The sequence below is a fragment of the Zophobas morio genome, unplaced genomic scaffold (assembly GCF_036711695.1).
Source record: "Zophobas morio isolate AGI-343-1 ecotype UQ-CSIRO unplaced genomic scaffold, CSIRO_AGI_Zmor_V1 ptg000040l, whole genome shotgun sequence".
NCBI lineage: Eukaryota > Metazoa > Arthropoda > Insecta > Coleoptera > Tenebrionidae > Zophobas > Zophobas morio.
In genome coordinates, this window is record NW_026972145.1 from 642547 (window position 1) to 659654 (window position 17108).

The window sequence follows — 17108 nt, forward strand, 5'->3', positions numbered from 1 at the left end:
ATTCAAAAATCGAAACATCGAAAAATTCAAACATTGAGACATTCTGAAATCTAAAAATCAGAAGATCGAGAAATTGAGGAGTCGAAAGCCAAGAAGAAAAGTTAAAAATTGAAAGATTGATGAATCGAGAAATTGAATTATCAAAACATCTGAATTTCAGTTTTTCGATCTCTCGACTTCTTGATTTTTCGTCTCCTCAATTTCTCGATCTTTTGTCTCACTTTTTGAATTTTTCGATGTTCCGATCTTTGAATCATCTGATTTTTCAAATTTCCAGTTTTTAGATTTTCGAGTTTCGATTTCTCGACTTTTTTTAATTTTCGAATTGTTGTTTTTTTGATTTTTTGATGTTTGGATCCTCCATGTTTCTATTCATGAGATATTCTAAATTTTCAATGTTTTAAATTTTAGATTTTTCGACTTTTCGATTTTTCAGTCTTTCAGTACTTTTTCATTCATCAAATTTTGACATTTCATAATTAATCAATTTTTTTATTTTCCCATTTCTCGACTTCCCAGTTTCGATTTTTCAGTTCTTCAGTTCTTCAATTTTTCAGGTTTTTGGTTTTTCAATTTTTGGATTTTTTGGGTTCTGGATTTTTCGATTTCTCCACATTTTACTTTTTGGATTTTCAATTTGTAGTTTTGAAAACTAGATTGTTCAATTTTTCAACTTTTCAATTTTTAAAATTTTACGTTTTTTCGATTTCTTGAGTTTTCCGTTCTATATTTCAATTTTTTAATTTTCACAATTTTCAATTTTTCGATTTTCCAATTTTTCGATGTTTCGAAATGTAAATAGGCGAAAATCGAAAAATCGAAAAGTTAAAAATGGAAAAATTGGTAAATCGAGAGATTGAACAATCAAAACATCGAAATATCCGAATCTGTATAAATCGAGATTGCAGAAAATTGAAAAATCGAAAATTTAAAAATTCGGAAAATTGAAAAATTAAAATATAAAGGAACTGAAAATTCGACAAATCGAAAAATCTAGAAATTTAAAAATTGAAAAATCAAAATTTCGAAAAGTTAAAAAATTGAGAATTCGGGACAGAACAGTCGAAAAATTTGAAGTTTAAAAAACGAAAAACTTGAAATCTAAAAAATAAAAAACGAAAAATGGAAAAATCCAGAAGTCGAAAATCGAAAAGTCGAAGAATCGAAATATTGAAAATTTGGAAAATTGAGACATCGAAAAACCAAAAAACAAAGTCGAAAAATCAAAGAATTGAAGAACTGAAAAATCGAAACTTTGTGAAGTCAAGAAATGGGCAAATTAAAAACTGATTAATTGAGAAATCAGAAAACTGAAAATTTAGCAAGGTCAAAAATTGATAAATTGAAAAATAGAATAATAAAATGAAGAACTGAAAAATCAAAAAATTGAGTAATCGAAAAATCTAAAAATTTAAAACATAGAAAGTTTCAATTTTTCTGTTCTTCAGTTCTTCATTTTTTCGATTTTTCAGGTTTTTGATTTTTCAATTTTTCGATGTTTTAAGTTTTCGATTTCTCAATTTTTCAGTTTTTCAATTGTCCAAGTTTTGGATTTCATTCAATTTTGTGATTTTTTAGTTTTTCGATTTTTTAATTTTTCTTCTATTCTTCAGTTTTTCGATTCTTCAGTTTTGACTGTTTTATACTTCGATTTCTCAATTTTTCAACTTTTCGATATTTTAACTTTTCAACATTCAGAATTTTAGCTTTTTCGATTTCTTGAGTTTTCCGTTTTTCTATATTTCAGTTTTTCAATTTTTGGAATTTTTTAATTTTCGAATTTCCTATTTATTTTTTAATTTTTCCATTTTAAAATTTTTAGACGTTTCGAAATATAAATAGGCCAAACACCAAAAAATCAAAAAATGAAAATTCGAAAATCTAATTTTTAAAAATCGATAAACTGAAAAGTCGACAAATCGAGAGATCGAAACCCCAGAATTAAAAAAAATTGAGAAATTGAAAAATCGGATTACTGAAAAATCGAAACATCGAAAAATTTAAACACTGAGACATCGTGAAATCGAAAAATCAGAGGATCGAGAAAGCCGAGAAAAAAATTGAAAGATTTCGACTTCTTGACTTTTCGACTCATCGATTTGTCGATCTGTTGTCTCACTTTTTGAATTTTTCGATGTTCCGATTTCTGGGCTATTTTTGATTTTCGAATTGTTTTTTTGTTTTTTTGATGTTTGGATTCTCCATTTCTCTATTTATTAGATACTCTAAATTTTCAACGTTTTAAATTTTAGATTTTTCGATTTTTTAGTCCTTCAATATTTTTTAATTCATTAAATTTTGACATTTCATAATTAATCAATTTTTTTATTTTCCCATGTCTCGACTTCCCAGTTTCGATTTTTCAGTTCTTTAGTTCTTCAATTTTTCAGGTTTTCGGTTTTTCAATTTTTGGACTTTTTGGGTTCTGGATTTTTCTATTTTTCCACATTTTACTTTTTGGATTTTCAATTTGTCGTTTTTAAAACTAGATTTTTCAATTTTTCAACTTTTCGATATTTTAACTTTTCAATTTTTAATATTTTATTAGGTTTTTCGATTTCTTGAGTTTTCCGTTCTTCTATATTTTAATTTATTAATTTTCAGAATTTTTAATTTTTCGAATTTCCAATTTTTCGAAGTATAAATATGCCAAAATCGAAAAATCGAAAAGTTAAAAATGGAAAAATTGGTAAATCGAGAGATTGAACACTCAAAACATCGAAATATCCGAATCTGGATAAATCGAGATTTATATTATAAAATCGAAAATTTGAAAATTCGTTCGAAAAACCTGAAGTTTAAAAACGAAAAACTGATAATCCAAAAAATAAAAAATCGAAAAATCGGAAAGTCGAAGAATCGAAATATTGAAAAATATCCAAATATTGAGAAATTAAAAAATTGGAAAATTGAGAAATCCAAAAATCAAAGAATTGAAGAACTAATTTTTGAATTGAAAATTGATTAATGGACAAATCGGGAAATGAAAATTTAGCAACGTCAAAAATTGAAAAACAGAAATACTGAAGAACTGAAAAATCAAAAATCTAGTAATTGAAAAATATGAACATTTAGAACATTGAACAATTACAATATCGCAAAATTGACAGATTCGTTTTTGCTGTTCTCCAGTTCTTCAATTTTTTGACTTTATAATAACAGTAATAAAACGGTTAAAATTTATTTCACAGTTAATCCGAGGGAGTAAATTATCTCTTGCTGGTAATAATAAGAAATTGTCTTGTTTATTTAAAAATTATAGCTTTATTGTCACAATTGTTCAATAAAACTACTCAAACAAGCTCCTGTGTAACCCTTGCTCTAGAATCTTCTTTTTCCTCAGTTCGCGCAAAATATCCCCCGTCGTGTCTTCATCATCTTCTGCCCTGAACAAATTAATGTACCGGCGATATTTCGCTTTTTCTATACTCTCCAGCTTGTCTTTAATCCGGGGATGCGTTCTGGCGCAGTAATTCAGATCCTCGGGTTCCAACTTGTACACTTCCACCATCTCCAGAGCTAGGACCGAGTACAAAATATTTTCAGCCCCGAACTCTTTCGGTTCGAGGATGTTTCCGAAGAAATCGCCGTCTTCGATATGCATCACCTCCTTCCCTCTAAGCGTTATTATCCCGCACGTCCCAAGAAGAATGAAGTAAATGCATCCCGTGTCCTCGGTGGAATTCAGGATCGTGTCTCCCGGCACGAAAATCTCTTGTTTCAACTGCGCAAGGATGCAGCCCACATCGGACCTAGTCAGTCCCTTGAAGGCGTGCACTCGTTGGATCAGATTCCGGCAGCTATAAAGAAGAACTTCCATTTTCAGGTGTTCGCTCAGAGTGCCCAGGACTTCTTGCTCGGAGAAAAACTTGTTGTTGTACTTGTAGTCGTAGTACTTGAAGATGCGCTTCTTCAGTTGTTGGGGAAAGGACTTGTGGACCATGTAGCTTTCGGCTTGTATTCGTAGCGATTCGAACTTCATGTCGGAGATGTTTAACACTCCGAAGAGCCTCAGGATTTTGGCCAAGCAGTAGATGTAGAAGCTTCTGTTTTACTTCAATGTGTCAATTTTTCAACGTTTCAATTTTTAAATTGAATTTTTTTCGATTTTTTGAGTTTGCAGTTCTTCTATATTTCAATTTTTCAATTTTCGGATTTTTTTTTAATTTTCAATTTTCCAATTTATTTTTTAATTTTTCGTTTTCCAACTTTTCGCTGTTTCGAAATATGCACTTCTAGTCCAAAATCGAAAAATCGAAAAGGTAAAAATGGGAAAATTGATAAATCGAGAGATTGAACAATCAAAACATCGAAACATTTGAATCTCGATAAATTGAGATTTCAAAAAATTGAAAAATCGAAAATTTAAATTCGGGAAATTGGAAAATTATAATATAGAAGAACTGAATATTCAAGAAATCGAAAAATCAAAAATTTTAAAAATTGAAAAATTAAAATATCGAAAAGTTGAAAAATCGGGAAGTCGAAAAGTCAAAGAATCGAAATAATGAAAAATGCCAAAACTGAAAAAATATCAAAAATTGAGAAAATAAAAAATTGGAAAACTGAGAAATCGAAAAACGAAAAAAGCAAAGTCGAAAATCGAAAAATCAAAGAATTGATAAACCGAAAAATCGAAACTTTGTTATTTTTTTGAATTTTTGATGTTTGGAATTCTCCATTTTTCAATTTTGCGATATTTTTACTTTTCAGTGTTTTAAATTTTAGATTTTTAGATTTTTCAGTTCTTCAATATTTTTTAATTGTTCAAATTTTGACGGTTCGGAATTTTCAGTTTTCCGATTTCTCAATTAATCTGTTGTTTTATTTTTCCATTTATCGACTTCCCATTTCGATTTTTCATTGCTCCAGTTCTTCAATTTTTCAGGTTTTTGATTTTGCAATTTTTCGATTTTTTAAGGTTTACGATTTTTCGACTTTGTTTTTTGACTTTTCGATTTCTCATTTTTTCAATTTTTGGTTATATGTATCGTTTAATTTTGTGATTTTTCAATATTTCGATTCTTCATTTTTTCTTGTATTTTTCAATTTTGGGAGTTTTTAGTTTTTCGACTTTTCGATTTTTTGGGTTTTTCGATTTCATCACTTTTTACTGTTTGGATTTTCAATTTTTCGACGTTTTATACTTCGATTTCTCAATTTTTCAACTTTTCGATATTTTGACCTTTCAATTTTTAAAATTTTAGATTTTTCGATTTCTTGATTTCTTGAGTGTTCTCTTCTTCTATAGTTTAGGTTTTCAATTTTCGGAATTTTTAAATTTTCGATTTTCGGATTTATTTTTCAATTTTTCGATTTCCCAATTTTTCGATGTTCCAAAATACTTATAAATAGGACAAAATCGAGAAATCGAAAAGTTAAAAATGTAAAAATTGATAAATGGAGAGATTGAACAATCAAAACTTTGAAACATTCGAATCTCGATAAATCGAGATCTCAAATAATTGAAAAATCGAAATTTAAAAATTCGGAAAATTGGAAATTTAAACTATAGAAGAACTGAAAATTCGAGAAATCGAAAATTCTGGAATTTTAAAAATTGAAACATTGAGAATTGAAAATATAAAATAATCGAAAAATTAAAAAATCTGAAGTTTAAAAAGCGAAAACTTGAAAATCCAAAAAATAAAAATTGAAAAATCCAGCAGTCGAGAAATCGAAAAGTCGAAGAATCGAAGTATTGAAAAATCCCAAAACTGGAAAAATATCCAAAAAACTGAGAAATTAAAAAATTCGAAAATTGAGAAATCGAAAAACCAAAAAAGCAAAGTTGCAAAATCGAAAAATTAAAGAATGGAGGACCTGAAAAATCGAAACTTTACGAAGTCAAGAAATAGGAAAAACAAAAATAGAATAATTGAGAAATCGGAATACTGAAAATTCATCGATGTCAAAAATTGAAAAATAGAAATACTGAAGAACTGGAAAATGACAAAATCGAGAAATTGAAAAATCAGAGGATTGAGAAATTGAGGAGTCGAAAACGGAAAAGAAAAGTTAAAAATTGAAAAATTGATGAATCGAGGAATCGAATAATCAAAATGTTGAAACATCTGAATTCAGTTTTTAATTTTTCGACTTCTCGATTTCACGATATTTTGATTTTTGGATTTCTCGATGCCTCAGTTTTTGAATTTTTCGATTTTTCGATTATTCAATTTTTTACATTTCGGCTCTTTGATTTTCGGTGTTACGATTTTTGAATTATCCGATTTTTCAATTTTCCATTTTTTTAAATTTTCGAGTTTCGATTTCTCGACTTTTTTTCAATTTTCGAATTGTAATTTTTTGATTTTTTGTTTGGAATACCTCCATTTTTCAATTTTACAATATTTTAATTTTTCAATGTTTAAATTTTAGATTTTCCGATTTTTCAGTTCTTCACTATTTGTTAATTTATCAAATTTTGACGTTTTTTGAATTTTCAGTTTCCTGATTTCTCAGTTAATCTATTATTTTATTTTCTCATTTCTCGACTTCCTATTTCGATTTTTCAGTGCTCCAGTTCTTCAATTTTTCAGGTTTTTGATTTTTCAATTTTTCGATTTTTTAAGGTTTGCGATTTTTCGACTTTGTTTTTTGACTTTTCGATTTCTCAATTTTTCAATTTTTGAATATATGTATCGTTTAATTTTGTGATTTTTCAATTTTTCGATTCTTCATTTTTTCTTGTATTTTTCAATTTTTCGATTCTTCAAATTTTGGGAGTTTTTAGGATTTCGACTTTTCGATTTTTTGGGTTTTTCGATTTCTTCATTTTTTACTTTTTGGATTTTCAATTTGTCGTTTTAAAAATCGATTTTTCAATTTTTCCACTTTTCGATATTTTAACTTTTCAATTTTTAATATTTTATTAGGTTTTTCGATTTCTTGAGTTTTCCGCTCTTCTATATTTCAATTTTTTTATTTTCACAATTTTTTAATTTTTCAATTTTCCAATTTTTCGATGTTTCGAAATATAAATAAGCCAAAATCGAAAAATCGCCACGTTAAAAATGGAGAAATTGGTAAATCGAGAGATTGAACAATCAAAACATCGAAACATCCGAATCTCGATAAATCTAGATCTCAGAAAATTGAAAAATCGAAAATTTAAAATTTAGAAAATTGAAAAAATAAAATATACAAGAACTGAAATTTCGAGGAATCGAAAAAACTAGAATTTTAAAAATTGAAAAGTTAAAATATCTAAAAGTCGAAAGATTGAAAAATTTGAAGTTTAAAAAACGAAAAACTGAAAATCCAACAAATAAAAAATCGAAATATTGAAAATTTGGAAAATTGAGAAATCGGAAAACTAAAAAAGCCAAGTCGAAAAATCAAAGAATTGAAGAACTGAAAAATCGAAACTGTGAAATCACGAAAATGGAAAGTCAAAAATAGATTAATTAATAAATCAGAAAACTGAAAATTTAGCAACGTCAAAAATTGATAAATTGAAAAATAGAAATACTGAAGAACTGAAAAATAAAAAAATCGAGTAATCGAAAAATCTAAAAATTTAAAACATTGAACAATTAAAATTTTTCAATTGTTCGATTTTTCAAGTTTGTGATTTTTTGAGTTTTCGATTTCTCAATTTTTCAATTTTTTAATTGTCCAATTTTTGGATATTTCGTCCAATTTTGTGATTTTTCAGTTTTTAGATTCTTTAGTTTTTCTTCTATTCTTCAATTTTTCGATTCTTCAGTTTTGACTGTTTTATACTCCGATTTTCGATATTTTAACTTTTCAATATTCAGAGTTTTAGGTTTTTCGATTTCTTGAGTTTTCCGTTTTTCTATTTTTCAATTTTTCAATTTTCGGAATTTTAAATTTTCGATTTTCCAATTTATTTTTTAATTTTTCTATTTTCCAATTTTTAGAAGTTTCGAAATTGTATAAATAGGCCAAACACCAAAAAATCAAAAAATAAAAATTCGAAAATCTAAAATTTAAAAATCGAAAAACTGAAAAATCCACAAATCGAGAGATCGAAACCCCAGAATTAAAAAAATTGAAAAATTGAAAAATCGGATAACTGAAAAATCGAAACATCGAAAAACCGAGAAATCCAAAAATCGAAACTACGAAAAATTCAAACACTGAGACATCCTGAAATCGAAAAATCAGAGGATCGAGAAAGCCGAGAAGAAAAGTTAAAAATTGAAAGATTTCGACTTCTTGACTTTTCGACTCTTCGATTTCTCGATCTTTTGTCTCACTTTTTGAATGTTTCGATGTTCCGATTTTTGAATTATCTGATTTTTCAATTTTCCAGTTTTTACATTTTCGAGTTTCGATTTCTCGACTTTTTTTATTTTCGAATTGTTGTTTTTTTGTTTTTTTGATGTTTGGATTCTACATTTCTCTATTCATTAGATACTCTAAATTTTCAGTGTTTTAAATTTTAGATTTTTCGATTTTTTAGTCCTTCAGTATTTTTTAATTCATCAAATTTTTGGATTTTTTGGGTTCTGGATTTTTCGATTTCCTCCCATTTTACTTTTTGGATTTTCAATTTGTCGTTTTTAAAACTAGATTTTTTAATTTTTCAACTTTTCGATATTTTAACTTTTCAATTTTTAAAATTTTAGGTTTTTTCGATTTCTTATTTTTTGATGTTCCGAAATATAAATAGGCCAAAATCAAAAAATCTAAAAGTTAAAAATGGAAAAATTGGTAAATCGAGAGATTGAACAATCAAAACATCGCAATATCCGAATCTGGATAAATCGACATTTCAAAAAATTAAAAAATCGAAAATTTAAAAATTCGGAAAATTGAAAAATTAAAATATAGAAGAACTCAAAATTCGACAAATCGAAAAATCTTGAATTTTAAAAATTGAAAAATCAAAATTTCGAAAAGTTGAAAAATTCAGAATTCGAAATATAAAACAGCCGAAAAATCTGAAGTTTAAAAACGAAAATCTGAAAATCAAAAAAATCAAAAAATCGAAAAGTCGAAGAATCGAAATATTGAAACATTCCAAATTCAAAAAATATCCAAATATTGGGAAATTAAAAAATTGGAAAATTGAGAAATCGAAAAATCAAAGAATTGAAGAACTGAAAAATCGAAAGTTTGTGAAGTTAAGTAATGGGAAAAATTGAAAAACAGAAGTAGTGAAGAACTGAAAAATCAAAAAATCGAGTAATCGAAAAATCTGAACATTTAGAAAACTGGACAATTAACATATCGTAAAATTGACAGTTTCGATTTTTCTGTTCTCCAGTTCTTCAATTTTTCGATTTTTCAGGTTTTTGATTTTTTGACTTTCTGATAACAGTAATAAAACGGTTAAAACTTATTTTATGGTTAATCCGAGACAACAACTTATCTCTTATTATTAACAATAATACAAAATTGCCATGTGTGAATTTGTTTAAAAAATATAGCTTTATTGTCACAATTGTTCAACAATACTACTCAAACAAGCTCCTGTGTAACCCTTGCTCTAGAATCTTCTTTTTCCTCAGTTCGCGCAAAATATCCCCCGTCGTGTCTTCATCATCTTCTGCCCTGAACAAATTAATGTACCGGCGATACTTCGCTTTTTCTATACTCTCCAGCTTGTCTTTAATCCGGGGATGCGTCCTGGCGCAGTAATTCAGATCCTCCGGTTCCAACTTGTACACTTCTACCATCTCCAGAGCCAGGACCGAGTACAAAATATTTTCAGCCCCGAACTCTTTCGGTTCGAGGATGTTTCCGAAGAAATCGCCGTCTTCGATATGCATCACCTCCTTCCCTCTAAGCGTTATTATCCCGCACGTCCCAAGAAGAATGAAGTAAATGCATCCCGTGTCCTCGGTGGAATTCAGGATCGTGTCTCCCGGCACGAAAATCTCTTGTTTCAACTGCGCAAGGATGCAGCCGACGTCGGACCTAGTCAGTCCCTTGAAGGCGTGCACTCGTTGGATCAGATTCCGGCAGCTATAAAGAAGAACTTCCATTTTCAGGTGTTCGCTCAGAGTGCCCAGGACCTCTTGCTCGGAGAAAAACTTGTTGTTGTACTTGTAGTCGTAGTACTTGAAGATGCGCTTCTTCAGTTGTTGGGGAAAGGACTTGTGGACCATGTAGCTTTCGGCTTGTATTCGTAGTGATTCGAACTTCATTTCGGAGATGTTTAACACTCCGAAGAGCCTCAGGATTTTGGCCAAGCAGTAGATGTAGAAGCTTCTGTTTTACTTCAATGTGTCAATTTTTCAACGTTTCAATTTTTAAATTGAATTTTTTTCAATTTTTTGAGTTTTCAGTTCTTCTATATTTCAATTTTTCAATTTTCGGATTTTTTTTTAATTTTCAATTTTCCAATTTATTTCTTAATTTTTCGATTTTCCAATTTTTCGATGTTTCGAAATATACAGATGTAGTCCAAAATCGAAAAATCGAAAAGTTAAAAATGGAAAAATTGATGAATCGAGAGATTGAACAATCAAAACATCGAAACATCCGAATCTTGATAAATTGAGATTTCAAAAAATTGAAAAATCGAAAATTTAAATTCGGGAAATTGGAAAATTATAATATAGAAGAATTGAATATTCAAGAAATCGAAAAATCAAAAATTTTAAAAATTGAAGAATTAAAATATCGAAAAGTTGAAAAATTGAGAATTCCAAATATAAAACAATCGAAAAATTGAAAATCTGAAGTTTAAAAACGAAAAACTGAAAAATCCGGAAGTCGAAAATTCAAAGAATCGAAATAATGAAAAATGCCAAAACTGAAAAAATGTGCAAAAATTGAGAAATTAAAAAAATTGGAAAATTGAGAAATCGAAAAATCAAAGAATTGAGAAACCGAAAAATCGAAACTTTGTTATTTTTTTTAATTTTTTGATGTTTGGAATTCTCCATTTTTCAATTTTGCGATATTTTAATTTTTCAGTGTTTTAAATTTTAGATTTTTAGATTTTTCAGTTCTTCAATATTTTTTAATTGTTCAAATTTTGACGGTTCTGAATTTTCAGTTTTCCGATTTCTCAATTAATCTGTTGTTTTATTTTTCCATTTCTGGACTTTCCATTTCGATTTTTCAGTGCTCCAGTTCTTCAATTTTTCAGGTTTTTGATTTTTCAATTTTTGGATATATGTATCGTTCAATTTTGTGATTTTTCAATTTTTCGATTCTTCAATTTTGGGAGTTTTTAGTTTTTCGACTGAAAATTTAGTAACATCAGAAATTGATAAATTGAAAAATAGAAATACTGAAGAACTGAAAAATCAAAAAATCCAGTAATTGAAAAATCTAAAAATTTAAAGCATTGAACAATTAAAATATCGCAAAGGTTTTTGATTTCTCAATTTTTCGATTTTTCAAGTTTGTAATATTTTGACTTTTCGATTTCTCAATTTTTCAGTTTTTTAACTGTCCAGTTTTTGGATATTTCGTTCAATTTTGTGATTTTTCAGTTTTTCGATTCTTTAATTTTTCTTCTATTCTTGAATTTTTCGATTCTTCAGTTTTCACTGTTTTATATTCCGATTTCTCAATTTTTCAACTATTCGATATTTTAACTTTTCAACTTTCAGAGTTTTAGGTTTTTCGATTTCTTGAGTTTTCCGTTTTTCTATATTTCAATTTTTCAATTTTCGGAATTTTAAATTTTCGATTTTCCAATTTATTTTTTAATTTTCGAATTTCCAATTTTTAGACGTTTCGAAATATAAATAGGCCAAACACCAAAAAATCAAAAAATGAAAATTCGAAAATCTAAAATTTAAAAATCGAAAAACTGAAAAATTGAAAAATCGAAACATCGAAAAATTCAAACATTGAGACATTCTGAAATCTAAAAATCAGAGGATCGAGAAATTGAAGAGTCGAAAGCCAAGAAGAAAAGTTAAAAATTGAAAGATTGATGAATCGAGAAATTGAATTATCAAAACATCTGAATTTCAGTTTTTCGATCTCTCGACTTCTTGATTTTTCGTCTCCTCGATTTCTCGATCTTTTGTCTCACTTTTTGAATTTTTCGATGTTCCGATCTTTGAATCATCTGATTTTTCAAATTTCCAGTTTTTAGATTTTCGAGTTTCGATTTCTCGACTTTTTTTAATTTTCGTATTGTTATTTTTTTGATTTTTTGATGTTTGGATTCTCCATGTTTCTATTCATGAGATATTCTAAATTTTCAATGTTTTAAATTTTAGATTTTTCGACTTTTCGATTTTTCAGTCTTTCAGTACTTTTTCATTCATCAAATTTTGACATTTCATAATTAATCAATTTTTTATTTTCCCATTTCTCGACTTCCCAGTTTCGATTTTTCAGTTCTTCAGTTCTTCAATTTTTCAGGTTTTTGGTTTTTCAATTTTTGGATTTTTTGGGTTCTGGATTTTTCGATTTCTCCACATTTTACTTTTTGGATTTTCAATTTGTAGTTTTGAAAACTAGATTGTTCAATTTTTCAACTTTTCAATTTTTAAAATTTTACGTTTTTTCGATTTCTTGAGTTTTCCGTTCTATATTTCAATTTTTTAATTTTCACAATTTTCAATTTTTCGATTTTCCAATTTTTCGATGTTTCGAAATGTAAATAGGCGAAAATCGAAAAATCGAAAAGTTAAAAATGGAAAAATTGGTAAATCGAGAGATTGAACAATCAAAACATCGAAATATCCGAATCTGTATAAATCGAGATTGCAGAAAATTGAAAAATCGAAAATTTAAAAATTCGGAAAATTGAAAAATTAAAATATAAAGGAACTGAAAATTCGACAAATCGAAAAATCTAGAAATTTAAAAATTGAAAAATCAAAATTTCGAAAAGTTGAAAAAGTGAGAATTCGAGACAGAACAGTCGAGAAATTTGAAGTTTAAAAACGAGAAACTTGAAATGCAAAAAATAAAAAACAAAAAATTGCAAAATCCGGAAGTCGAAAAATTGAAAAGTCGAAGAACCGAAATATTGAAAATTTGGAAAATTGAGAAATCGAAAAACCAATAAAGCCAAGTCGAAAAATCAAACAATTGAAGAACTGAAAAATCGAAACTTTGTGAAGTCAAGAAATGGGAAAGTCAAAAATAGATTAATTAAGAAATCAGAAAACTAAAAATTTAGCAACGTCAAAAATTGATAAATTGAAAAATAGAAATACTGAAGAATTGAAAAATCAAAAAATCGAGTAATTGAAAAATCTAAAAATTTACAACACTGAACAATTAAAACATCGGAAAATTGAAAGTTTCAATTTCTCTGTTCTTCAGTTCTTCAATTTTTCGATTTTTCAGGTTTTTGATTTTTCAATTTTTCGATTTTTCAAGTTTGTGATATTTTGACTTTTCGATTTCTCAATTTTTCAGTTTTTTAATTTTCCGGTTTTTGGATATTTCGTTCAATTTTGTGAGTTTTCAGTTTTTCGATTCTTCAGTTTTGACTGTTTTATAATTCGATTTCTCAATTTTTCAACTTTTTGATACTTTAACTTTTCAACTTTCAGAATTTTAGGTTTTTCAATTTCTTGAGTTTTCCCTTCTTCTATATTTCAATTTTTCAATTTTAGGAAATTTTAAATTTTCGATTTTCCAATTTATTTTTAATTTTTCCACTTTCCAATTTTTAGACGTTTCGAAATATAAATAGGCCAAACACCAAAAAATCAAAGAATGAAAATTCAAAAATCTAAAATTTAAACATCGAAAAACTAAAAAATCGACAAATTGAGAGATCGAAAGCCCAGAATAAAAAAAAATTGAAAAATTGAAAAATCGGATAACTGAAAAATCGAAACATCGAAAAACCGAGAAATCCAAAAATCGAAACTTCGAAAAATTCAAACACTGAGACATCCTGAAATCGAAAAATCAGAGGATCGAGAAAGCCGAGAAGAAAAGTTAAAAATTGAAAGATTTCGACTTCTTGACTTTTCGACTCTTCGATTTCTTGATCTTTTGTCTCACTTTTTGAATGTTTCGATGTTCCGATTTTTGAATTATCTGATTTTTCAATTTTCCAGTTTTTAAATTTTCGAGTTTCGATTTCTCGACTTTTTATTATTTTCGAATTGTTTTTTTGTTTTTTTGATGTTTGGATACTCCGTTTCTCTATTCATTATTTTACACTTTAAATTTTCAATGTTTTATATTTTAGATTTTACGATTTTTCAGTTCAATATTTTTAATTTTTCAACGTTTTAAACTTTATATTTTTCGATTTTTTAGTCCTTCAGTATTTTTTAATTCATCAAATTTTGACATTTCATAATTAATCTATTTTTTTATTTTCCCATTTCACGACTTCCCAGTTTCGATTTTTCAGTTCTTTAGTTCTTCAATTTTTCAGGTTTCTGGTTTTACAATTTTTGGATTATTTGGGTCCTGGATTTTTCGATTTCTCCACATTTTACTTTTTGGATTTTCAATTTGTCGTTTTTGAAACTAGATTTTTGAATTTTTCAACTTTTCGATATTTTAACTTTTCAATTTTTAAAATTTTAGGTTTTTTCGATTTCTTCAGTTTTCCGTTCTTCTATATTTCAATTTTTTAAATTTCACAATTTTTAATTTTTCGATTTTCCAATTTTTCGATTTTTCGAAATATAAATAGGCCAAAATCGAAAAATCGAAAAGTTAAAAAAAAAATGGTAAAAACGAGAGATTGGACAATCACAATTTCGAAACATCCGAATCTCGATAAATCGAGATCTCAAAAAATTGAAAAATCGAAAAATCAAAATTTCGAAAAAGTTTAAAAAACGAAAAACTGAAAATCCAAAAAATAAAAAATCGAAAAATCGAAGTCGAAGAATCTAAATATTGAAATATTCCAAATTGAAAAAATTTCCAAATGAGAAATTAAAAAAATTGGAAAATGGCAAAATCAAAAATTGATTAATTGACAACCCAGACAAAAAAATTTAGCAACGTTAAAAATTGAAAAACCGAAGTCTTGAAGTACTGAAAAATCAAAAAATTGAGTAATCGAAAAATCTGAACATTTAGAAAATTGAACAATTAAAATATCGCAATATCGATTTTTCTGGTTTTTGATTTCTTGAGTTTCTGATCTCTATCCTGTGCGACAGCTCTAATTTATATTATTGAAACCAAGGTCTTTGATAACAGTAGTAAAACAGTTAAAACTTATTTTACAGTTAATCCAATGGAATAAATTATATCTTACTGGTAATAATAAAAAATTGTCTTATGTATTATAGCTGTATTTATTTAAAAATTATAGATTTATTGTCACAATTGTTCAACAACACTACTCAAACAAGCTCCTGTGTAACCCTTGCTCTAGAATCTTCTTTTTCCTCAGTTCGCGCAAAATATCCCCCGTCGTGTCTTCATCATCTTCTGCCCTGAACAAATTAATGTACCGGCGATATTTCGCTTTTTCTATACTCTCCAGCTTGTCTTTAATCCGGGGATGCGTCCTAGCGCAGTAATTCAGATCCTCCGGTTCCAACTTGTACACTTCTACCATCTCCAGAGCCAGGACCGAGTACAAAATATTTTCAGCCCCGAACTCTTTCGGTTCGAGGATGTTTCCGAAGAAATCGCCGTCTTCGATATGCATCACCTCCTTCCCTCTAAGCGTTATTATCCCGCACGTCCCAAGAAGAATGAAGTAAATGCATCCCGTGTCCTCGGTGGAATTCAGGATCGTGTCTCCCGGCACGAAAATCTCTTGTTTCAACTGCGCAAGGATGCAGCCGACGTCGGACCTAGTCAGTCCCTTGAAGGCGTGCACTCGTTGGATCAGGTTCCGGCAGCTATAAAGAAGAACTTCCATTTTCAGGTGTTCGCTCAGAGTGCCCAGGACCTCTTGCTCGGAGAAAAACTTGTTGTTGTACTTGTAGTCGTAGTACTTGAAGATGCGCTTCTTCAGTTGTTGGGGAAAGGACTTGTGGACCATGTAGCTTTCGGCTTGTATTCGTAGCGATTCGAACTTCATTTCGGAGATGTTTAACACTCCGAAGAGCCTCAGGATTCTGGCTAAGCAGTAGATGTAGAAGGCCAGGCCGCTCATGAGTGTCAGAGATAAACTGAACCGTTCGATGTTGTCCCTGGTTCGGTAAATCGAAGTCCCGGCTCCGAAGAAGTGGCACGACGTCACCGTCATGTATAGCAAGTACAGGCGATGTGCGGGGATGTCGATGGTGTTCATATGGATATTCTTCGCGAAAGCTTGCTTAGCGGCGATCTTCTTGTACTCATGCAACCAAGACAGCTGACGAGGTACGTCGTAGAGTCTTTGGTAGACTCCGACTCGAGCGGCCAAGCAGGTTAAGTAGTGCAGCAACGTCAAACCCAACATCAAAAGCATGACAGGTACTCGAACGGTCTCCCGGACTCTGTGTTCCTGTAATAGGCCCGATAGTTTCCTGAAGAAGGTTGCAAGCCTCGGGAGCCTCGCCGCGTGCAACTGATACAGGAAAATTAGGGTTGATTTGTCAAACGTCGGAATGAAATAAAATAACATGTAGCCAATGGTAGCGACAAAGTCGAAGAAAAAAAAGGTCTTTAAGTAGTGGTGAACGATCAAGCGACGGTGCAAAATCACAGACCTCGTTGTGGCTACCGTGTACCCCGTACAGAACCGTATCCCTATATCCACGAGGAGAATAACGTTGATGATGAAGATTGCGTGAAGCATCGCCATCGACTTTCGAAAGTAGAGATCCTTTTCGTCAAACGTGCCAATGTACGACTGCAAAACTAGCGCGGAGAACCAGAACACCAGCATGACAATCTGCTTGCACTTCTCGAATTTACTGAAGGGGTGGATGATGAACCTGTAGTTCGCGTTGTTTAAATGTCGCCGCCTTTCATTAATGAACGCTGCGTAGCTTCGGACGTAGCTGCTATCGACACAATCGACGTCGATCGTTGTGAAGTTTAAGATCCAGAGGCACAATTTTTGGGAGAAAGTGGCATACGGAGAATTCGTGTTTTCCAATATCCTGGGGTCCTGCGGAAGGTCGCAACGGTGTTGCCTACTGAATCGCACTGGAAGAGGCATCTGTGGATTTTCGAGCCAAAGTTCAGAGTTTCGTTTCGACTTGAAAAATTTTTGTTTGACAGTGGAAACGTCACTGGTCAACTCTGTCGACGGTTTCGTGCGCATCAAGGAGTCGAACTTCATCTGTCAG

General features: G+C 29.5%; 4 protein-coding genes across 4 annotated transcripts in view; 1 reads left to right on the forward strand and 3 right to left on the reverse strand.

The window, feature by feature from the left end:
* Positions 1 to 17108, forward strand: part of LOC135140472 (synaptotagmin-7) — a 905289-nt gene that overhangs the window by 188306 nt on the left and 699875 nt on the right. The window lies entirely within an intron of this gene.
* Positions 3290 to 3982, reverse strand: LOC135140293 (potassium/sodium hyperpolarization-activated cyclic nucleotide-gated channel 3-like). The gene has a single exon (XM_064070786.1). The coding sequence runs from the start codon at positions 3980 to 3982 to the stop codon at positions 3290 to 3292; it is 693 nt and encodes a 230-aa protein (XP_063926856.1).
* LOC135140294 (potassium/sodium hyperpolarization-activated cyclic nucleotide-gated channel 3-like) lies at positions 9429 to 10121 on the reverse strand. The gene has a single exon (XM_064070787.1). It carries the CDS (start codon positions 10119 to 10121, stop codon positions 9429 to 9431), a length of 693 nt encoding a protein of 230 aa, XP_063926857.1.
* Positions 15218 to 17101, reverse strand: LOC135140295 (potassium/sodium hyperpolarization-activated cyclic nucleotide-gated channel 1-like). The gene has a single exon (XM_064070788.1). The coding sequence runs from the start codon at positions 17099 to 17101 to the stop codon at positions 15218 to 15220; it is 1884 nt and encodes a 627-aa protein (XP_063926858.1).

Bases quoted from the DNA above. Each gene is read 5' to 3' on its own strand.
- LOC135140293 (XM_064070786.1), bottom strand. From the start codon at position 3,982: ATGAAGTTCGAATCGCTACGAATACAAGCCGAAAGCTACATGGTCCAC.
- LOC135140295 (XM_064070788.1), bottom strand. From the start codon at position 17,101: ATGAAGTTCGACTCCTTGATGCGCACGAAACCGTCGACAGAGTTGACC.
- LOC135140294 (XM_064070787.1), bottom strand. From the start codon at position 10,121: ATGAAGTTCGAATCACTACGAATACAAGCCGAAAGCTACATGGTCCAC.